This window comes from Corvus cornix, chromosome 9 (genome assembly GCF_000738735.6).
Source record: "Corvus cornix cornix isolate S_Up_H32 chromosome 9, ASM73873v5, whole genome shotgun sequence".
Classification (NCBI taxonomy): domain Eukaryota; kingdom Metazoa; phylum Chordata; class Aves; order Passeriformes; family Corvidae; genus Corvus; species Corvus cornix.
Window position 1 is genome coordinate 20,951,040 of NC_046339.1, and position 24,060 is coordinate 20,975,099.

At 41.5% G+C, this 24,060-nt stretch overlaps 1 protein-coding gene across 4 annotated transcripts in view; it reads left to right on the forward strand.

Annotated features, from left to right (window-relative positions):
• LOC104693055 (glypican-5-like) overlaps window positions 1-24,060 on the forward strand; it is a 338,825-nt gene that overhangs the window by 190,636 nt on the left and 124,129 nt on the right. For all 4 annotated transcript variants that reach the window (XM_039556826.1, XM_039556825.1, XM_039556828.1 and 1 more), the window contains one exon: window positions 883-1,003. In XM_039556826.1, coding sequence (XP_039412760.1) covers window positions 883-1,003 — 121 coding nt within the window. The remainder of the gene's footprint in view (window positions 1-882; window positions 1,004-24,060) is intronic.

The window sequence follows — 24,060 nt, forward strand, 5'->3', positions numbered from 1 at the left end:
GAGCAAATATGAAGGAGTCTGGATACTTCTAAGAAGCACTGCATTCAGCAAACACGTGCCGATGAATTCACCTCCTCAGCTGTGGTATAGATGTGTAGAGAAGGAGAGACCAGGTGTGCACAACCCTAGGATTTTCCGCATGAGGGTGCCTGGGTGGAGCCCCAGCCCAAGCAGGATTGAGAATACCTTGTGGGGTGTTCCTAGAAAAGACTGGCAGGAACTGTTCAGTCAACAATCAGTGAGAGAAGTGGGTGAGACAGATCTGTTGTTCCTCAGAAAAAGCAGGGCTTGGTCAGAGAGAATTGCTGTGTGTGGCCCATGGCAGGTGAGGCTCCATGGGGAACTATGGTAGAGCAGCACCTGCTGCTTTATAGTGTCCCCAGAGAGTTTTTCCCCAGTGTCCCCAGCTGGTCTGACAAGAGGACTCCAATTCACACTTTGATTATGAATCTTTTTCAAACCAGACTCCCCTTTCACTGGAATTTGCTTCAATCTCGTGCAATGTAATTTCCGTCTTAAATTCCCTGAGTTTCTGAAATAACAAAAGAGTGAATTTTTGGAAGCTATCAGCCTTGACTGCTGTATTGAAGAACTTGAGAATGTTAGTTACAAAGGTTCAAATATTAAATTATGAATGAAACAAACCTCTCTGTGATTTATGAAATTGCTGTTGGTTCATGACTTGAATAGTTTGAAGTGGTAAATGATGCTGCAAGAAACATTGACTGTTATTCTGGTTGGTGTATTTAAAAACATAAATATTTATTAAAAAATTTATTCCCACTTACAAAATATTTTCTTTTTGTAAGTCACCTGTAATACGGTTTTTGATTCTGGTGGACATGGTTCCAGTCACTGATGTGGTATTTTTCTGTTTTTCAGTTACACCAGCAGAGTTGTTTCCAATGGACTGAAGGCACAAATTAATAATCCAGAACTGAAAGTCAGAGGATTGGACCCACTCATCAACAATTTAATTGAAAAACTTCAGCACTTTAATCAAGTAAGTAATTTTCCAAGATAAAAGCATTTTATCATGCAGCTGAAGGTAAAATCTCTTAAGTGGTACTGCTCATCATATTCCATCTTCCAGGATTATAGGCCTGAAGTAGCTATGGTGTGTGTGGATTTGTACAAAAGGCAGCTGAAGATTCCATTGTCCCAGCTGGGTTGTGAACTCCAGCGAGGCAGAGTGACTTCCCTTGAAGTTGCTCCCTAGCTGTTGATGAACTGTCCTATAGCCCACAGCCCCAGGAGCACGGAGGAACTCCTGCTCCCCACAGTTCACACGGAGCCTGGGACTGCAGGCAGGCCATGCTGGTGCCTTTAGGAGTCCTGGGATACTCCTGGGTTGGAGGACTATCCTTTGTTTGTGCAGCTTCCTGCTCTTCAGTGGTGGAGATACAAACAGATCAAACCCAAAATGAGTCTGTAAGGGCATGACAATGGAATTACAGGGAATGCTGAAGTCAGGACGGAGGGTGCTCCAAGATGAATTAACCTTGTGCCTTGGAAAACATTTCCTTGACAGGCCTTTTTCTCAAGCCCCTCAGTCCAAAAGGAAAGATAACCTTCCAATGGGTTTTTCAGAGATGTGATTAACCTGTGTCTGCCTCTGGCATGTATTTGGGTCCCTCAGATGCAGTTGGCATTCCTGGTGCTCCTGACATCTTCCAAAGCTGAATGTGTGATCCTCCTGCTAAGCACAGCTCTTTGTGAGCTCTAAAGCAGCGCCAGTCCAAGCGAGCTGGAGCGAACAGATTTAACAGAGATTGATTTTCATTTAGAGCAGGTGTGTTTTCTTGTCAGCCTGGAAGAATGCTTACAGCAGTGTGTTCACAGCAGAGGTGTTTGCACATCAGTCTGCTCGTCATCTTTCACCATTAAAAGCGATGGAGCATGGGGATATAAATAGTAGGAAACCCACCCTTGTGGGTGGGGTGTGCAAAAAGAAGAATAATCTGCACAGGTAAAACTGAGAAGGAATTTCTTAGTCAGGATGTGGGAGGTTGTTAAGGCTATGGCTGTGCCTGGGAGTCAGGGATTCATCTACTTGCTTTTGAAAAAGTCCAATCCTCCCTTACCTCTCATCAACCAACGGTGGTAAATCCATAATCTAAGCAGTAATTGTGTTTTTGTTAAATCTTGCTTGGCTCTAATGTTTTTCTCCTGTTCTGAAGGCTGCAGTTTAGGGATTCTTTGTATCACACCCTTTGATTTAACTCACCATGGGGGATTACAACAACCAGTCTGGTGCAGTATTCAATATTACAATGAAATAGACATTATGTGGTCAGATTGATGAAAAGGATAATTCATTATTTATCTGTCTTTGCATGTTATAAAGTAGAGTGTTAATTTACTTTATAAATATTAGATATATCCATCTGTGTAATAGTCCTCTATAAACACTGACAATAGGAAGTAGTTAGAAATAGATTAAATTAAAAGTAGTTGCATATTGGAAATTCTATTTCTTTGTCTGCTGTAGAAAAATAAAAATCTGCCTGGTCTGAGCTGCATACCAATTTTCTTAAGTTACATACATTTTAAAAACAGCTTTAAAAAGCACTTTTTAGCCAGAAGAATAAAATCCAGCTCTTGGCTCTAAGTTGGAAGTGTTGCTTTCTGGTGCTTCTAACTCTGTGTTAGGAGAATATCATCATTAAGTAAATGCAACTCCCATCAGATTGAGGTGCTTAGCAATAATGGATTCCAAGGGTGAAGGATTAAACAGAATACTGATTATTGCCCTAAGATGGTTCGTTCTTAAGTACTTAGAATAATATAAAATCCTTTGATCATAATTTTAGTAAGATTTCTTTGGAGATCAAAGCATCAAAGAAGTTGCTAAATATCTAAGGCTTTCACATACAACATCAAACACATGTAGCTGTTTTCTACTTCTTGGATTTTTGTTTCAGTTGTGATATAATTGTACAAATAAAAACTGACACTGAGAAGCCGATTAAATCAGGAGTTTAAAGTGTCATCAATAGGGTGTGTAGACTGTAGAGTTGTACAGAATTCCATTACTAATTTTATGGACAAATTGATTTTTTTCATAAAAATATATTTTAAAAATTTTTTTTAGCAATGTGTGGGGTGAAATTTAAACACTGCTAAAATAAGGTGTTGTCTTTGTATCTTCTTAAGCACTTTGCATTTGCAGCACTGTTTGGAGCAGTACTTGCACACTGTGCACACAGAAGCAATCCCAGAGGGGCGGGAAGCCTGGGGAGCAGAGAGCAAAGCAGTGCCCAGAATGTGCATCATACGGGATTCGGTGTGTCTGGGCCCCAGCAATCTTCTACAACTTAAGTAATATTGCTAAACTATCCAGAAGAAAGCATATTCTTGGATAAGAGAAAGGTGTGATGAAATTTTTAAAGGAATAACATTTTTGTCTCAAGAAAACAAGCTCCAGCTGTGCTGCATCTTTCCCTCAGGGAGCTTGGACCTGTTGGCTTTCCCTCTCTCCCTCTGTTTTGCAAAGGTGTTTGGAATCAGAATAACCTGCTGCTGGCTCAGTTTGCTGAGGTTGGAGAGTGCTGTCAACTACAGCTACGTTCAAATCAACAGGATTAATTTTCCTAAAAGATTTGCCTTAGCTCAGCAACTCTTAATGATTTCTGGATCAAATCTAATCGCTGCTGTCTGTGATAGTTTCTTCTCTGCCTTCTTCTTCCACTGCTGGAGCCCAGCTCCTCCTCATCCCTGAGCAGCCTCAGCTGCAGCTGGGCCAGCAGGGTTTGGCCACTGTGAGCAGGAGAGGCGTGGCACTGGCCAGGCAGAAGTGGCAAACAATTCCCTCATTCAAATCCCAGCCTGACAGGCTTTGGTGTACAGCAGCCCTTTCTTTGTTAGCTCCATATTACAACTTGTCCACAAAGGTAAAAGACCTAATAACTTCATTGATCCTAAACCCTGTGGATGTGAACAAAGCTGTTGTCCTGCTCTTGCTCTAGTTGGTGCATCCTAGCTCCAGCATGTTACAAATAATCTGTATGCAAGGCATCTTCCATTTCTGCTGTCATTTAGGCTGAAATGCCAGTTTGTTGGAGATTATAGCAGCTCCTCATTTTTTTTTCATCTGGGACTTAAATCCTCACCACATAGTTGTTGTTTTTTTATAAAGTGATTATGCAAATAGCAGGCTATTTTATATCCACTTGGCAAAGCTGAAAGTAAAGTGAAATTTAGAGAATATTATTCAACAATTACTGTTATTTGCATCCCTGACAGATAAGGTGGTTGAAGGGTTTATTGTAGTGGCTGATTCACATATCAATAGAGGTACTGAACTACAATTTATGGTAACTTTTAGTAATGCAGAAACAGGTCAAGTGAAGTCCCAGGTGTATTTGGAAAAAATAGCAGAAATAACATCTTTTCCTCCCTCTTTTTTATGAATAGAACAGATGGGAACCCAAACTGCTGGTAAACACAAAAATCACCCATTGCAACTTCTTTGAGTACTACTTCTTGCCACAAAATCACACTTAAATGTTTTAATGTTTTTCTTCAGCTTAATGCTTTTCATAGTTCAAATTAAAATGGTTCTTAGGCCAAGGTTAAAAATCCTCAAGGATCAATTGCTCTAAAAAGAAATGAGAATGCTGGGAAAAGTGTGACTATACCTTTACTAGCAGAGAGGTATCAACATTCTCAAAGGATTATAATTCAATAAGTATTATACAAGTTTGACTTATTTGGTTTTTGTCAGCCTAAATCTACTCTTGACAGGTTTTGTGAATCAGTGTGTTTTGCTGTTGTCAGAGATGAATGCTTAGGGCATGGCTGTAGTTCAAGACACTGCAATAACCTAGTGCAGAAAATAAGAGTAATGTCAAAGCAAATCTTCCTGAATGGGGACCCATGTATTTTATTTTTTTTTCTCTGCCAAAGTCTCACGGATCTGCCAGCTGAACTAAGAAATGCATGTAAGTTAATTCCTTTTCAGACTTCTATACAGAGGATTCCATTAGAGCCGAGTTCAAAGCAACAGCACTGAGATGTTTCATACCAATAATATGAGCCAGCCATAATTTAATCCTGAAAGTGAATTTAGTTGAGTTATACAATAGGGAATAATACAATAAATAATTTAAATAGTACTTAATTTAAAAGTGTGTATTTTTTTAGACATCTATAAAATTTATTACATTGTAGAGTTTTTAATGAGATATGAGTGAAGACAAGTTGGTTTGATTTTTAGCCAAAGTTGTAGCTGACTTGGAGTAGGATTCAGAATTTTCTGTTCTTCGTTTCATCCAGTGAAAGCAAGGAAGGAAAGGCAGTCACCTGAGAAAGACTGTTGCTTTCCTACTTCTATCCCCTGGTATTTCAAAGCCCCAGGAGGCTTAGAGGTAACACTGCTTGTCCCCCCCATTCCTCCCCAAACCAGCCCTGTCACTCTCACAAAAAAGGACATTTTCACCCTGCTCAGCCAGTGAAAGCTGCTCAGAATACAGCAGAGATGTAAGTTCTCCAGGGCAGCTTTTCCACACTCTGGGGCAGAGAAGCCTCAAAGATGAATCTTGCCTCGGCTTGTCTGCAGCCCAGGTAAAAGGGACATTTTCACTGAAGCAAACACCTGTGCAGCTGTGATGGTCCTTTTTGAATTCACATCACTGTGTAGGCATTAACAGCCCTCACCACCCTTGTCTCCTAAAGCAAACAGCAGTGATAATTTAATTAATACCACAGTTACTGGCTGATTAATGAACAGCACCAAGACAGGCATATACTAGAATAAAATAAAGATAGAATTAATGAAGCCTGAAACAATTATGTTTAAGATCTTGTGAAGACCAGGAAAGACCAAATGAACTATATGGTTTTGTTTTCTTCTATTTCCTGCCCTGCTGTATAAAATTTTGTTCACCCTTATAAGTCAAACTATCACTTCAGATTACTTCATCAGTTACACAAAGTTTTTCATCCTGTTTTTTGGGGGTTTTTTTCCAAAATGTTTGTTCTTAATAGATTCATGGGTAGTTTTTCTTCTCCCCTGATAAGTCAAACGTGTCTTTGCTCCCAGATATAGATTGTGAATGCTCAGGTCTGAGATAAGTTATGATCTTTTTCATAATCCATGTGCAATGAAACAATTCATCCCAATGCTTGAAACAATCCAGCTTACTCAAAGACTGAGAATAATCTTTCTCAGTGTGGTCTCTTCTGTATGGTTTTCTGTTTCTTAGGAAATATATATGTATTTATATATGTATACAAGCAGAGCAGATGACAGTGATTCAGTCACTGGGCTGTTCATCTGGAGATGTTGGATCTCCTCATTCAGGGCTGGGCAGCTCCAACCTGTGGTTTTCTTCTCTCCAATCCTCTTAGATTTTAAAAAGGAAAGTAGTTTGGAAGCTCTAACCTTCGTTCTGTTGTGGTACTAAAACTCCTGTCAAACCCAGAATTTTGTCCATGAATCAGAACAGGAGAGTTCTTTCTAGTCCAGCACACTGAAAAAACATCACTGGAACACTGTTTTATGGGCAGCTGTGTTAACATTGTAATTTGTTGCTAATGGAGGTATATATCATCCCTGGCTGAAATCAGTGAACTTTTGCTGGTATGAGGTCTGCAGGTTATCTGTTTGGTTTTGTTAAATATAGTGACTTGAGACATAATTAAATAATTTTCATTAGAATTGAGAAATTAGCTTTTAATTGGAATTGAGAAATTGAGAAAGTACCTCTTCCTGGTACTAGAACCAGCATCAGGATTTCAGTTGAAACAGTAATGTGAAATACTGGCTCCACTAAAGTAGAATTTAGCATTTTAAAACAAGACAAATCTAAATCTCAGTGTAAATCCAGCATATCTTATTATATGCTAGCAAATATATAATGCTAAAATGGCCTTTTATTATTCATGTGTTGTGTCTCAGAGTGTGCTGTGCTATTTGTCTTGCAAGCCTTCTCAGAAATTATTTGCCCAGATGGACCATTGTATGTGTTTTGTTTTGCTCATTGCAGGAAATTAGTCTTAATAAATCAAAATCACATCTTGAATCACAGTAGTGACTTGAGCCAAGTGGGGGAGAGGAGGGCAGAGCTACTGTTTCAATCTAGAGCTGAGCCAAAGCATTTCACATACAGAAAAACCCAGCTTGAAGAGTCTTATTCTAAAAAAAATAAATCTGGGGTCTGTCTCTTGGTGTGGGTGCCCAGTTCTTCTTGCAGCTGTGAAGTGCAACCTGAGCCCTGGAAGTGTTTTGGATGCTCTGGTGGAATTACTGAGGAGAGGATGGTGGAGGGATCTGCTGTGACCTGACCAGGGGAAGGTGGGAACATGAGGGCTGGAGTGAGCACCCCAGGCCAGGCAGAGATGCGAGCATGAGGCATCTGGGGCATGAGGGAGAACCGGCAGGTTTTGGAGCATGGGATTGCTGCCCAGGGCAGGGAGGCAGCCAAAAGGAAGCTTTTCCACCACTAATGGAGATGCTTTGGTTTCTTGCCACCCCACAAGCAATGCATCACTCTGGTAACTGCTCTCTCTGTGGTGTGGGGTGCTAACCAAAGTCTGCTGTGTTATTGTTCAACGACTGCTAGGAATTGTTACTGCTCTTGACCAGCACTGCCCCTTCCTGCGGGTCACAGAGGGGAGGACACATGGAGCTGGCCTATTGGTTTGGATGGTAGTTGATATTTTTATAGACAGAAAGTCAGCAGTCATCGTTGAATTAATTAACTGAAATTACAAATTCTCTTTTATGTAAATACTTCTTTTGTTCTTTTAACCATATTTTTCTGATCACTCTGGTAATTGTGAGTTACGTACATTGTTCAAGTAATTATCATTAGAAGTGTGATCATGGTATTTACTTTTGATCTAATTCCTGAAGTACAATAACATGCTTATTTTTGGAGGTGGTAAGTTTAGCATAATAGGAAAGGAAAGCAGAGATTTATTGTTTTCTTTAGGGTAAAGGTCTTCAAACAATTGATTGATCATTGTCCAAAAGCACGAAAAGGGTCATTTTCCTCTCTTTCTGTTCCACTACTGAAGGGAGCAGACAGGCAGAAAAAACAGTGTAAGAGAATAGGACTAAAGGCCATCTAAAGCCCAGACTTTTTCTGTAAAGCTCAAGTGGAGCTGTACTGCTGGTGACAAGTGGATTAATGAATACTAAATACTGAAGTATTCATCCACTTACCAGCTAAAGCAAACAGTGTGGTTCCAGCAATAATTTGGGTTGTGTTGTAGCACAACTTGATGAGTCAGACCTGGACTGGAGAAGCACTGGAGAAGCCCCAGCTCAGGTGTCGCTCTGAAAGGTTTCCATTACCTGGATGCCCAATGTTGCTGCCCAGTGCCAGCCTCAGAAGCTCCCTGCACAACCCAGCAGCTCAGGAGCAGGTCATGGACAGCACCTGCAGCCCTCTGATTTGTGTTGCTTAACTGTGACAGCTTCATGTGAGTTGTTTCTTACTTGTCTGCCCAGGCAAGCACTCTTTCAATCCATCTCCTCAGTGTAACTGCAGTGTGTAGGGAGTTAAAACCTGTGGATGTTTGGTGCCATGTGTGTTCATGTGATCAGTTATGTACTTCTTGGAGAGCAAAGGAAGAGCTAATGGTGTGAGGTGAGGTTGTCCACACTTTCCAGTGTCCCTGTGTGGTCTCTGAAGGAGAAAATAGGGCCATGAGCAAGGTAGAGGAATTCTTGATCTACCTTGCTCTTCTTCAGTGTCTACTGCCTTACACTTGGAATTTAGAAAGCAAGCCTGTATACTGGAGAGAGGCCATGTCAGGAAGAGCTTTTCTCTTCTGCTAAGGGAAACATTCACAAGTAATGAGTAAATAGGAAAGACTAAAGGAAACAATCTTTGTTTCAGGCAGAACCACTGCTGTGAAACAGCATTATTTGTCAATCTAAAGAAATTCAGTCTTAAAATAGGCCTGTTTTGCTTCTGACACTCTTGCACTGTTTTGGTGTTGTGCACAGTACTTGTAAAGGTTTGAGTATATTACATCTCACACAGCCCTTAGCCAGGCTGAGAGGAGTTCACCAAAGTGAGAATCAATCCTAGGTTGTCAGACTTGTTTTCCCCATCTCTTGATGAGTTCCTCTGCCAAGTTGGAATCAAAAAAGCAAGATGTGTGTAGGTGCATCAACCCAATTAGTAAAATCAAAAAATGCCAGTTTGGCACGATCACTGTTGCTACTGCTCTTTTATCAAAAGCATGGTGCAATTCTGTAATGGCCACAGACCTCCTTGAGCTTCATTTCAGTGTGTTCCCCAAAACAAGGGGCATCTCAGTGTTCTGGGTGCTGAGCAGGATGGTTGGCTGGGCTCTGCTACTGCAGGGAGGTCCCGTCCTGCCCTCTGCCCACAGGCAGGCTTGGGAGGCCATCCTGACACGGAGACATCTCTCCTCAAGTGTAGTTATTTGTGCTTCTCCAGGGAAACACTCCTCCATCAGTAGCATTAATTCTGTGTGGCTGACATCCTGTTTTCTCTCATTTCACTCATCAGAATTCCCACAATGAGCTTCCCATCAGATACCAGAGGCTGAGTGTTACCTGCCAGCCTTACCTGCCTGCTGGCTAGCACTAAATGCAAGAGAACCATCTAGTAGGGAGTATCACTTCTCTTTATAACTGTTTGTTTCTTATTTTTGTCTCCTTGCTTTTGTGTCAAGACTTGGAGATTTGCAAAGAACATGAGTTCAGCTAATACAAAAAGGTTTAGTAGGAATTTTACAAACCTTACCACACTCTAGTTTTCACACTCTGTTACTTTTAGGAGCATATAGCTAGTCTTTAACTTCCTTACTTTTTTACTGGCCTTTCTTACCCATATTGAAATGTTTTGTTTCTGAAAATCAGCCTCGTTTGAGTCCATTTTAAAATAATTTGGTTAGTTTTATTATTTAAAGGCACAATAAACTGAGTGTATCAGCTGATTTCATTCTACTCCAGACAGTCTGTGCAGTTTGCTCCTAACTCAATTCAGTCCTGTGCAGGTACAAGGCCAGCATGTGGGCTGAAGAGGAAAACGTAGCAAGGAATGTCTTTGGTCATAGGAGACTATGGCATAGTTTTCCATAAACAGTGTTCTATCTGAATAGTTAGAAATCATGAAAATCAGCCCTTCCTCAGACTTCAGTAGAAGTCTAGGTCCCAGCCAGCATTGTATGGGCTGGCTTACATGGTGCTTAAATGACAAAATGCAGAGACCCCCACAGAGCACTGATGGGAACGGCTGTCATGTAATAGTCAGTTGAGATTAAAGACTTTTTTTTCAAAGTGCATTAGCAATAAAACTATTTTTAGAGGCATATATTTTAATTCTGAGTCTTCTATCATCTTGTACCAGCATTTACCAGACTGTAAAAGTTACTACAGAGTAATAGATAATTTGAGATTGGAAGGGACAGTCTGGAGACAATCCAGCCTTCTGTTGAAAGCAGGGCTTTAGATTAGGTTATCCAAGGCCCTGTAAAAACAGGTCCTGCATAATTCCAGAGGGAGAGGTTCTATCTCTTCCCTGGTGCCCCTCTGCTTTGTGTTTGTTTGCTTGCTTATCTCTATGAAAATAAGTACACTAGTCTTAAATGCCTCAGTTCTTTCTGTTTATTGTGTGTATAGGGTTCGGCTTGAATTCAAGGACAATAAGTCTTGGGCACAGAATAGGCATTTTATACCTTTATACACTGAAATATGTTCTAGTGTATAAAGCAGGAGCATTTATGTGACTTAATAGTGGGATACCTGGAAGTTCCTGCTTCCTGTAGGAAAACATCCAAAGGAAATGACAACCAAAGCAGACAGTATGTCTCCGTACCTTGCATGAAGCAGATTCCTGTTGCAAGTCCAACCTGCCTGGATTCCCTCCAGCAAGGTGGACATAAATAAATGGAGAGTACTGATTAAGCAGCAGCAACCTCATTTTCAGAGCACAGAATTTGCATACACTGGCGGGTTGGAAGAAAATTTACTGTGCACATGGTGCTGGGAAAAGCCTGGGGTATTACAGCGAGAAGCCATTTGCTCATTACTGTGCTTTTGAATAGCAATGAGGTGTGTGTGTAAGAGCCTGTGTGCCACAGCTCTGGTGGGTTTGCAGACATCTCTGCCTCCTGAACACAAATGGGACTTCTACCTTTGATTGTGATTTCATGGTGGAAAATGCTGCTTAAAGATTTGAGCTCTGTAGTCCTGAAAACGTCCAGGCCCTCAGTTTCTATGCCCCTAACCACCTCAGGCTTTGGCTAGCTGAAGTGTCTTGCATTGCAAATACGATTTATTTACTATGCACTGTTCAGTGACACCTCCAATCTATCCTGCTTCCTGGGACTGTATGCATTTTAAATGAGATAATACATTTATTTCATTTGCCTTTTTCCTGCATCTGAAATGAGCCTGTGCCTCAGTGCAGTTATGTGGGACTGGGTCTATTTGGGGCTGAGTATTCCCAGTCCCAGATGTCATGGATGAACTTGTCATTATGCAGAACAGCCACCCAGGAGACCACTGAGTTCCTTCAGAGATGGGGAGCCTTAGTGTTGCCTTAACACCAATAGCAAAGTGAGAAATGAGAGGCAGTGAATAAGACAGTGCCACTTCACGTGTAGAAATTGCACACCTCCATCACAGTTTTGTCAGGCTGGCTTTTGAGCTGTGCAGAGACACCAGGTGTCACTCTGGAGGAAAGTCAGCCTTTCCTCAGGGAGGAAAGATGAGTCTGTTACCACATAAATCTCACACAAGTGCTTCCCCCATCCCAAAGGTTTGACAGCTGCCAGTGCTCAGTAAGCATGAGCCTCTCACAGACAAATGCAGAAGGTACCTGCCATGTTGCAAGGCGGCTGTGGAGTTCTCCGCCTCTTGCAGCAACTGAGAGCTCTCAAGAAGTTTATGTAGAAACGTTGGTGAGTGTTTGCAAAAGGTAACATTGGTCTAGTAAAGCAAACAAGACCCAGCATGTGTAACCATGCTCAAGCCCAGAATCAATCTTTACCTGTGTCCCTAACTTTAAAGATGTAAATAGTTCCACTGGCTATTCACACTGTGTGTAATTACAATTATATGCCTGCTCAGAAATAAAAAGAGACGCAGGGCTTGTGAGCCTTCTGAAGTTTGACTCTTGGTGTATTTGTTGGAGCAGATGCTTTCTTTGAGAGGATAAATGTAAATCCTGGGGCTTTTACTCCATCACCCTTCTCCATTAACAAGAAAGGGAATCTGGGGAGGGTCCTTTGGCAAGGCTCACAGTAACCTGTGCCAGCCCACTCTCATTCAACCCCCGCAGTTTCCTCCTCATCAGAAGCCTTTATTCAGCATGGCATTTAAACACACAGCTCACTCAGCCATCCTGTGTCAGTGTGTGAAGAAGTGTTTGCTTTACTGATGCCGGGTGTGCTCCTGCCCAAGTGTTTGTGTGTGTCAGGCTTATGGGAGTGTGCAAACCACATCACACAGACACCCCCAGAGAGATAGGTAACGGGCTTGAATTGTTTTGAAGCAGCCACAACGTGTCCTCAGTCTTACACAGTTTGGTCATATCTGAAGATGAATTTAAGTTGGCCACATGATTTTAACATATGTAACTAAAAGAAAAAAAAAAACTGATGTACACAATCTGTTGTTTCCAACATTTAGAAAAGGTTTCCAGCTCTAATTTATTAATAATTCTGATATGGAAGATTTTTTTTCTATGTGATGAGGACTTTTTCACAGTTATAAAATATGTCTGATAACCAATTGCAGTGGATTCAAGTGATAGTCAAATTTGAACAGAGCTTTTAATAGCCAGAAGCAAATAACTAGAATGTAGCCTGCTGATAAGGAAGCACAGAGTGTTTTGAATGCTGCCGTATGTCCAGATACAAGTAATCAGCCTTGCAAACAGAATCAGAAAGTGCTCAGCACCGTTTCAGGGCTATGTCTTATTTGCTTTCAGGACCTATAAGAGGAGTCTCTCACGGCAGTTTTTCAAAGTGACATGTTCATGGGAGTGAACTGGAGACAAACAATGTCATTATTGGATAACATAATGAAATATGGCTTGTGCTTCACTGCAGTAAAATGACACTGAGCCATATTTGATGTGGCATTTGGAATAAGAGAATCTAATAATATTGAATGGATTTCAGAAGGGTAAATGGAAAGCTTGAGATTTGTCTTAGGCCTTATAATTGGGGCTGGGTGAAGTCATAAAGAGAGGGGAGAGGGCCGGGGGCTGTGGCAAGCTGCAGGCACTTTGAACCCCTTGATGAAGCTGACCATTTGTGCCAGTCCCTCAAATAAAAGTTTAATGTTTAAGAGCTGTGTTGCATGAAGTTCTAGTCTCAAGGGTAATTCTGAGTCGTGCAGCACCATACAGAAGTTCTAACTGAGGTGTATAAAATTAATCACTTTGAGTATTAAAGTTCAATTTTGGACTTCAGTTAGAGTGTTTGTGAACCATATGAAGCACTATTATACTTCCTTATTATAAAGATTATTTCAGTTATTGGTTAAAATACTTTTTGAGGGTTTTTTTGTCTAGCTTTGCTAATCACTTCCTAGCACTTGGTAGACTACAAATTGCACACCAGTAATCAGCCATATAGATACTTTGTGTGTTGTTAATATGATATATTAACTAATAATCCAAACAAAATACAATAAATTGCTATTTAATTCTGAGACAGTCAAGCAGAACTAAATATATTGCATTACTTTGAAAATGTGAATAATTTCTTTTGGAAATAAGAAGTTTCTCTTTAGCTTCTAAGCGTAATGGTAAAAGCCAGAAAGTCATGAGTGCACATTCAGGAAACGGGGTTAGCTGGTCATAAACCATCTCAGGTCAGTGGCAAAGGAAAAGCACTTTACAATCTCAAAGGCAGCAAAAGTAAGAAAAGAAAAATACTGAAGAGAATGAAGGAGAAATTACGATATGTAAAATTCAATAAGGAAAGCTAAATGGTGCAATGTAAAACCTGTGACAGCTAGGGCCCAGGACAGCAAGAAAGTCCCTTATTTAATAAGGAGGCAAAAAGTAGCTCTGTGCAACATATCAATTCTAGAAAAGGTTTTGAAATTTTTGGGCTCTGTTCTTTTAGGCAGCCCAAGCTGTCCTGCCTGTCGGCTCACCAGCCTGCTCCTCCAGCAGCATTTGAAAGTGATGGAGTCCAACCACATTTCCACAGCTGGTTTTAGCTGGCAGGAGGTTTCTCTCCTTGCCCATTCCTCCTGTTTCAAAAGGTTTTGGACTGCACTGACACATTAGCACATATTGCAGCTTGATTCCTGAGAAAAGATTCTTGGAAGAAATGCCTGAGAGTGATGCACTCTGAGCATGTGAACAGGGGCAAAGGATGCAGGGCATTGTGTTCTGCTTGGGAATTTCCTGAGCACAGACTTTCAGCCGAGACTCTGGCCTGGTGCTGTTTTGATTAACTGAGAACAGGTTTATGTTTGGATGCTTTTTTTTTTATCAGTTCAGGCAGGGAAAAACTTGAATGACTGTAATCTGGGGTGAGCTAAAATAGTTCTATATGAACTGTCAAGCTGGAGTTAAACCGGTGAGCAGGAGGTAAAGCGTGTGCAGTTGCTGTGCTGCCTGCTGTTAGGCTCTGGCAATTTCAGAGAGTTCATACGATCAAATACATTAGTTCCTTCTGGCTGGTACACAGAGGAACAATAAGATCATTTGCTGGAACCTCAAATCCAAGGAAATTTTGGTCTGTGGAGAATACCTGAGGAGATTGGTTGCATCCCAGGGCAGATTTCAGCCACATTTTTTATAGGGGATTAGAAGGTAGCCTAAAAGAGAAAGTCTGGCCTGGTCTCTATTGATATTGTGGTTCTGGGTGTCAGAGAACGTTCCCAGGGTGATCTAACTGTGGAGTAAAAATGGCTGTGGACAGACCGTAGAGAATAAGAGGAAGCACTGGTTCTCTCCTATTCTCATTTTTTCTCTCTCCCTTCTTCTCAATCCCTGCTGTAAATGAAATGTTTAATTTTGCCCATGGTAAGTGGGTGACAGGAGCAGGGTGGAGCAGAAGCCCCATGTGTGTGAAGCAGCCCATCTGCCTGTGGGGGTGTGGGTGAGCCCATGGACATGCTTCTCCAGGGAAGATTCAAGTGCGCGGAGGATGCAGTTTGGGGATGTGGTAATTCACTGCAAGCCCCAGAATTCAGGTCAGTCTCAGCATCCCTCTGTTCTGGTTGTATCAGCCATTCAAAGTGGTCAATAATAGGAATTTAGCAGAGTTGAAACCTCAGTATGTGTCAGAGGGAAGAGCAGTAAGAGGGAGATTTAGCAAATTCACAGTTAGTCCCTGGCTTCTGCCTTGGATTTGGGTTAAACCCTTGACAACAACAGCCACAAGCCCATAACAGTTACATTGCTGCAGTTAAATCAGCCAAGTTTCTCCCACCATTTTGGAAGCCCTATAAGAGAGGTGGGAGAAAGCAGTGTTAGTCTGGCTCCTGAAGAAAAAATGGCATTGATTTCTTAAAGAACACAAAATCCTGAAAATTCAAACATGCTGTATTTTCATGTTCCAGTCTAGGACTAAACAGAAAATAGCAACATGAGTCCTGACAACATGAGGAACTGAGGTTGAATTTTGTCTTTTTCCTCCCAGTCCCTCCCTCACCCCAAAATGCTCATTAGCACCTGCAGATCTGCAGTGCTTGGTGGCAGTTAAGTCTGTGATTTTAGGGTGCTGTTCCTCACTGTGGCTTTATACAGAGTTTTAGATGAGACAGAAATCAGATTAAATATCTCCAACAGCTTGAACAGGCTTCCATCATATCTGGACTTTGGTGGCTTTCAGAGAGGCTGTCAGCTGTAATCTGCTGTGTTGGCATCTGTGTATGTGTGTATATGTATGGGTATAGCTTTGAGCATCACAGATTGAAAACAGCAGAATCAAAAGCTGCTTGCTCAGTTGGATGCTTACATGCCATTGCAAACTGTCAGTAGGTGGTTACCTGTGGCTGTCACACTGAGAGAATTTTTTTTCTCCCTTTGTCTCTGAATGAAGACAAGTGGCTGGTTATCCACAAAGTACCTTTTTCGATCATCTGCTACGCTTATTTCTCACACAGAGGGTTCACTCTGGACAGCAGCATCTCCCATATGAATCCTCTAGGCCCACTGCAGTTCCATGGTTGGTACTTTATCCTTAAAAAGCATCTTATACCTTCTACCCTGCCCTCTGCTCATCTTCATGTATAGTTTATAATAACTATTACTTGAAATTCTAGGCAAGACAACATCCTCTCTTTAGGGTTTCTAAGCTCATTGAGGGTTTTGGCTGGATGTCACCTTTTGGAGCACTGCTCTAACGTGAGACAAAAGTCTGAGCTGCATCTGATGGCGTTGCTCAGGTTCATTTGTTGCCAGGGTAATTTAGCTCCTAAGACAGAGGTCAGAAATGCCTGTTCATGTTTTTAGATTAAAACATGACTTCCCAAACCTAATTTTGCTATGGCTTTGTGGACCTGCGTCTGTAGGAGACACAGGACTGTACGTGACTGTACAGGCAGATAGGTTTTGGCTCAAAGCTGCCCTTTGTACATGGACTAGGAGAGGGTAACTCCCTCCAGCACCTCCAAAGCAGCAGCTGAGTTCTGGGTGTTTCTTTGTGAATACTGTTTGAATTAATACACAAAGTGCTCTGCACATCCCAATGGAAAGACCCAGTATAACTGGTCTTATGGCATTTTAATATAATTTAGTGGATATTTTCAATCTACAAGCAAGAATTTATGTTGTTGAGTGTTTTGGGATGCCAAGTTTCTACACGCTTCTGTAACTTTAAATTTTACCCTTGCAAAGTGTGACCTTCACAAGGGTGCAGGTCTGAAAAGGATTTTCTGTCCTTGAGATCTATATTTTTCAGGTCTTTTGGGAGTTTTTGTAGACACACTCATTGTTCTGGATTCTTTTAATTAAAAAAATATCGAGAGCTGCCCATTAATTCCTTGCTATTCTCTGTTGGCCTGCCCTATCCGATATTCATTGTGCAGTAAGATTGTACTATTTAAATTCAGATCTGTGCTGCATCCTTGGAGCTGGTTCCTCTCCAAAAATGAGAATTATGTGGCTAATTTTGTGTGGTATCTTTAAATAGAGGCATCTTGCCGCTCATTATTTTCTTTGAAGATAAAGGTTGCCTTCCATCTCTGCTCAGATTGTAAGGGTATAACTTCAGGCAAATGAGTGTCTTTCAAAGGGTTGGGTGGTTAGATTGTTTTGTTGGGTTTTTTTCCTCTCACCATTGCAGAAAATGTCGGATTGTTGCTGCTGTTAGAAAGCGGATAATCTTCTCCTATAGTTGCAAATTCTTTGTGTTCTTTTAATAAAAATTGAAAAAGCTGGAAAGAGGAGAAATGGTTGCATCAGAAATAACAGGGAAAGTTCACTGGTCAAAATGCTGCTCCCATGCCATATCCATGTGTCAGAAGCTCAAGTGTTTCTTCTGGAAGCCAGGGCATAGGCCTGGGAAGTCTTTGCAGCAGATGCCCAGACTGGAGCGTAGGGGAACTTCCCTTCACTCCTGGTCATGCCTTGTAAGCAGTGGGTGAAGCCTGAGAACTGCAGGGATTGCAATTTGTCCCCTCCATGGGACTGGCATCCAGGTGCAGGGAGGGTCAGCGCGCCCTGCTCAGCATCAGGGAGTGAGCAGCTTGGTACATTGCTCATCCTCCCAGAAACTCTTGAACCTGTCAGTCATTTCAACCACTGTTTCAGCCTCAAAAAAAAAAAAAGTTGAGACCATGGAAGTTGGCGAATAGGTGTTTGGAGAGTGAGATCCTGCTCAGTGCCCTGCTAACACAGAGGCTGAAAGGCTGGCAGGGTGGGCTGTGTTTTATATCCCAAAGAATCCACATTAAGGGGAAGGAATGAGGAGGTCTCCACATGGCTCCACTGTGAGAAGAGCCTCACTCAGGTCTCCTGCTTCAATACAGGTGAGGTACTCCAGCCATGAACACAAAACCAAAGGTACTCAGGCTGCATTCTGCTTCCCACAGAACGTCTTGTTCCATTTGTGCCTGTGTGTTCAGTTGGGCTTTCCCTGTTACACTCGGCAGTTTGGTGAACAAAAATGTGGATAAACTTGGCTGTTTTCTGGGCTAGAGAGTGAGAACAGTTAAACTCCTTACTGTCAAATATGTAAACTCTACGTGCCTGTTCTTACCCTTTCCAGGCATTGCTTTCTGCTGTCTCTTCTGGGGGAGTGTAGATTGATCTGCAGCCCGAAACACTGAAGATTTGAGTGTTGGTTTTTGTATTTGCATAACTAACACAGTAATGAATAAGAATTGTTAAGAGCTTCACTTCCTTGAAAGGAAAATGTTATCTCTGTATTTTTCATAGCAGAATTTGACTTTCTCACATAGTGTACAGTAGCCTAATACATGATCTTGGACCATTATGAGGTAATGGCTACGTGCTGAAAGTTAATGTCATTTCAGAAAGGCCTTGCTGTGCTGAGAACTGCACATTCCTACTGTTTCCAGAAACTCTAAATTAACAGCTCAGGAGGGAATTCTCCCTTGGATGTCACCTTTAAGTTTCTGTGCTTTTCTGTGAATTGTTCATTTTATTGAACACATTAGACTGTAAGTTATTATATTGTATAATTGAGGGGTGATGTCATACATTTGACAGCTGTCAGTCACGTGTCGTGTTTTTTGGACTGAAGGACTCTGAATTATTAATGTTTCAGATGCCACAGAGCCTCTTTAATGCTTCATATGCAAGAGAGCTTTGTTAGAGAACTCTCAAAAATATAGCTACTGTTTTTCACATAAACCAGCAACATGGCAACAATTAGCAGTGACGGATGATTACTATACACACTGAAAATGATCTTCAGAAAGCCAATCCCATGTAAGTGCAGTTCCCAGCTTAAAATAAAGGAAAGCTGAGGTGTTCAGGCGGGCAGGAAAACGACCAAAGAAACCCAACAGAAATCCCCCCAAGCTTTCAGCTTGTGATCAAGAAACCAGTTACTGTAGCCTGTAACTTTTGGGACAGATTTGTCCAACAAATTGTGCAAAATTGCAACTTTTGAAGAAGCCCAAAATGGGAAGAAGGGGAATGTGTCTGAAGCAGCCTTCAAAATCTAAGCAAATATATCTGTTTGCCAGTCAAAACATGATTGTTTCTGTAAGTTCATGTGCCTGATATTTGGATGCATCCACCTGAACACTGATTTAATGGCTGGAGAATAGAAACCCGTTCATTCCACAGGGTTTTCATGAGGGAGTTTGTCACTGTACAGAGCCAGAGCAAGCCTGTGGTGGGGAACATGATTCCTGAGCCTCCAGTCCTCCTTGCAGGCTGGCTCCTGGTCAATGGGGGCAGACTTTGCTGTCTGGCAGGGCAGCTCTGGCTGGGATTCAGTGGTGTGGCATATCCACATCCCGGCCTGGGAAGCTGTGATGGGCTCTGGGAAAACTCTGTCTCTGTTTGGAGGAAGTAATCACTTGGTCTCTCAGGTCTCCTTAACACTCCTTAATCTGTGGCAGTAGCAAATCCATGAAGTCAGCGAAGTAACTCAGGGCTAAATTAGGAGTAAGATCAGGGCATGAGAACAATTTTGGTTCTGGAAAATAGCTCAAAAAGTGCCTCCTTTCTACACAACTAATAAGAGATATCAAGATACCCACTGTAATCACGGTTTAACTGGAAGCTGTATGTACGTGACACGTTGCTTCATAACATGATATACTGAAAAATTCAGAATTCACAAAAGTTGCACTCTGATTTTCTTGTGCCATTTTTTTGAACATGTCTCTGGATACTTAAATAGAGGCTTAGGACACGTAGATGCTAGAGCTCAAAACCAAATGCTGGTAGTTTGAACTCGTTTGGGTTTAGAATTCCATTTCTTTAGAGAAGAGTTGTTCTGACTCATGCTGAAAATCAGAGCCATGTATTTGATAGATAGATAAATATGAAAGAAAACAAAGAAAAGAAAGAGAGCGAAAGAGGAGAGAAACAAAGAAAATTCAAGCCTGCTGTAATTACATTTTGGGTGTTGCTGACATTTGACAAGTTTGCCTATTGCAGATTAATGGCAAAGGTAAAGAGTTGGAGAAGAGGCAAAAGGTTACCCATAAAGAAAAGAAGAAAATAAAGAAACAAAAAACCTTTTCAAGGAGGGGAAAAGCTCTAAGTTTTGATGGATGAACTGCCAAAGTTTCAGGAGTTCACATTGCTGAACATGCCCGGGTTGGGAATGCACGTAGGAACTGTCCACTGCGTTTGCACCCACAGCCCTCTATTAGGAGTCTTGTGTAAACAGGTTTCCTCATGAAGTTTCAATACCTCTGTTTCTGACAATGATCCAGCAGGGGGAAATGCCAAGGAAGCAATGGGAACACGTGTTACCTGCATCTATGTGTTTGGTCCTCCCAAGATTTTCGGCTTCCTTCACATTTTTGGGAATCATTTGCCACTTGCCAGTGGAACAGGGGCTCTTTTCAGGATGCAGTGGTATTGAAGCCCTATATTTAAACCTGTTTCAAAGATTATATTCATTGTTTGTCCTAGGAAAAGGAAATGCTTCAGAGAAATATATAGTTCTGTTAAAAAGGGGGGTTCCTTCCTTTTTGTTTGGTAGCTATTGTTTCATTAATCATTCAGTGCCAAGCCTTTGCACAGAGCATTGAGTGCCAGCTCCCATTCCCATGTGGAAGTGGAAGGAGCCTCTCTGTGTAAAGGCCCTGAAATCTCTGTTCACGTCCCACAGAGAGGAGAAAAGTCATGTCACTGAAATAGTGTTTTCTTCTTACTCTGTGTTCTGCGGGAGAGGGGGAAGGGTCAAGAACTCCCTGCTGGCCTTGCCTAAGGAGAGACACATGTCCTACATTAAGTTGTACAAGGTACTTTTAAATGTATTGTATGGAAGGTGTGTAAACTGGTATGGAAAGGGAGGGGGAGAAAATGCAAAGCCTCAGTTGAAGCAGTTTCATGCTTCAAAGATTGTGCTGTCAGATGGTAAATGCTGTTAAGTGTAAACAAAGAAGACTCTCTAATTATAATTTTGCTAATCCAGACAGAAATAGTTGATCTTTCCCAGTCCCTGAGAAAGGCTGAATAGGTTAGTAGTGAAATTTCTCATCATCACTGCTCATGATTATTATTACAAAATATTGCATAGGAGCTTGCTGAGGCTGAGCATCTAACAGCCCATTTACTACCAAGGTGATCAAATAAGGCTAGGAACTCCATAGCCTGACTTTTTTTATAGAAGTCCATTTATTTCATCATGAGCATCTCTCTCAGCATTCAGCTTGAGGAAGGCAGCCTTACAGGAATTGGGGAAGTCACATGGAAGCCAAGGATGATTCTGTGGCAGAGATGGAGAAGTTTTCAGGGTGGATATAGAAGACAAATGAGAACTCAGTTTTAATTTCCATCTTGGAGACAAACCCCTGGTGTTCCCAAGGACATGTCTGTCTTTCACAGTATTTCTTATTTGGTAACAGACAGACAGTCCCTTCCTCCTGTGGTGTTCTAAGGGTGAGTGATTGTGCAAGACCAGCTGTTGTGTGGAAGGAGAACTGGAAATGCTCAGGCTGTCCTGCTGATGGGGCTGCTCAGAGCACCAGCTGTCAGATCTGAGCAGGGGCTGGGGACTGAGCACAGGATTCCTTCCTGCCACTCCCCCGAATCTCCCACCACACTGGAATTAGGCTGAACATGTCACAGCCTCACTGGGAGTGAGTATAAATTGATGGCATCCTCAGGTCTCCTGGGAGCAAGGAACATGACATGAACGTGATGGAAGTATAGCTTCCTTCCTTCCCCTGGGGTGCTGGGGATGAGACTGTAAGTGTTCACGGGCAGAATACTGTAGCAACAAGGCAGTAGAGGTTTCTAAGGCTGAAACCTGAGACATATTGAAAGGGAAACCAGATTTCATGGGAGTTTGAGTGTCTCTGCTTGGGCAAAATGGGGTTTTTCTAAGTTTATTGAGAGGGTCATCAAATACATCTCACTTCGGTCTTACTGAAGGCTTTTGTAAAAAGTAAGTTGGACAAAAAGCTATAATCAAAAAAATTGAGAGTAAATAGAGAATTACGAATCATCGTTTTTCACAGGAGTATCATTAGATCACCTGTTGGAAATGCAGGTGAAGTAAGGGATAATGGTCATTGGAAAGACAGCTGCCTTTGTTTCTGGGTTAGAAAGCAGTAGTGGACATTGTGATGGATGAGGAACACTGGACTGGAAAGACGAGAGAACATATGTTTCATAGAAATCACCTTTTCTTTGCCAGAATTTCTGACCTTGCAAAATTCTAAGCTTTCCTTGAAAACTGGGAATTAGAGGAGTGACTGCAACTTCCTAATTCACAGTGCAGTATGGTTCCCTCTGGACCACTTGAGGGAGGGGACTCTTTGTACTAATTATACTGTCTTCTACTATTTTGTAATCCCATTGTTTCAAAATGTTTCTTCTAAAGAAAATTTATTTCAAAATACAGATTTATTTAGAGAAAAGTGTCCCCTAGAAATGAGCAAACTTGCTGCCAGTTCAAGATTTTTCTTCATCTCGCTTTCCTCATAACAATGATAAATTCAGCAACAATTAAAAGCAGAATTTTTTTTTTTTTTAAATGGTACAGGTAGAACAATGCTGTACAATGGCTATTCTGTGTACACAACATATTTTTAGCACTAGAATATATTTTAAAAGACTCACTGAGATTCTTCTGTGCTGTCTATACCTGAAAAAACTGAAGGGCATCTGTCAGGATAATATAATGGATAGATAGTGATAATTAATGCTTGTTGCAAGAAACATGCTAAAATGAAGAACTTAAGCAAAAACATTGTGATCTCCTTTTTTCTTCTAGGTGGATAGAAAGTAGAAATAAATGAACCATATCTTTGAAATGCCATTCAAAGCTATTTATTTTGTACAATGTCTGTTTATCAGGTGGAAGCATCTCATAGTGCTTTGGACAATGGGAGTATATGTTTGCAAATAAATTTTGTTAGCATCAGGAGGACAGATCTCATTCATTATCTAGACAAATATTAATGAAGCTTGATAATGGTAACTGAATTCATTATTACACAGAATCTGTTCTTTAAAACGTACTTTTGATTTACTTTTCTCAACTAGCTTTTTCTTAACTAGCTTCAGGATTTATAATAATGGATTCACAGAATATTTTTTATGTTCTGAACATTTTACCTTGGTGAATAATCCAATACCTGCCCAGGTGGGTGATCTCAGCCTGCAGTGAGGTGTGTAGCCTGCCTTAGTGCTGCTCCAGCTGGCACCTCCAGGGCTGCTTTGGTGTGCAGGGGAGGATCAGGAGCTCTCTGTGGCCCTGGAAGGAGCTGGGTGACCTGAAGGTTGCCCTGCAGTGCCTCAGAACTCTGTTAAAGCCCTTTTATGCATGTCTGGATGGGGACCTGGGACCGACTGACAACTATCTCAGGGTCAGAGGTTAATTCCAACTGGCAGTCCTTTGCTCCTCCAGAGGCTTTAGTATAGCAAAGAAATTGGTGCTCTCTCTTACTCCCTTTAATCAAGGCTGCTTCCATACTAATGGATCCTGGGTGGGGAAGCTCAGCTTTGTACAGCTGTACCCAGAAAGGCACATTCTGCTTCACACAGGAGTTCTGCTGAAGCTGTTGCTGATTGCAGGAAACAGAGCCTGGAATTTCATAGCCTTTTAAAATCAACGCACTGCAGTTGATAATGCAACATTCAGGATATTTTAGCTGACAGATTAAATTGCAGTGTAGAGCAAACTGGGTAGTACTTGAAATACGCTGATTTACTCTTCACCAGCAGAGCCCGTTAATTCCTGTGGGGTCCAAGGTGTTCCAGCTGTGGTGTACCTGCTGAAGGGGATTTTATCATCGTGTGCTGTTTATTGTTGTCACTCTCCCTGTTCACAGCAGAACCTGAGTTACTTAAGATTTTAATTAGATGTAACAGTAGTGTAGAAGCATAAACTCAGTAACTGTATTTACATGTATTACACCTTCAGTTGTGATTGTGTTTTATGAGGTACCCTAAGAAAACAAGAGCCAAGACAAGTCTGGCTAGAAGGAAATGCAGAGCA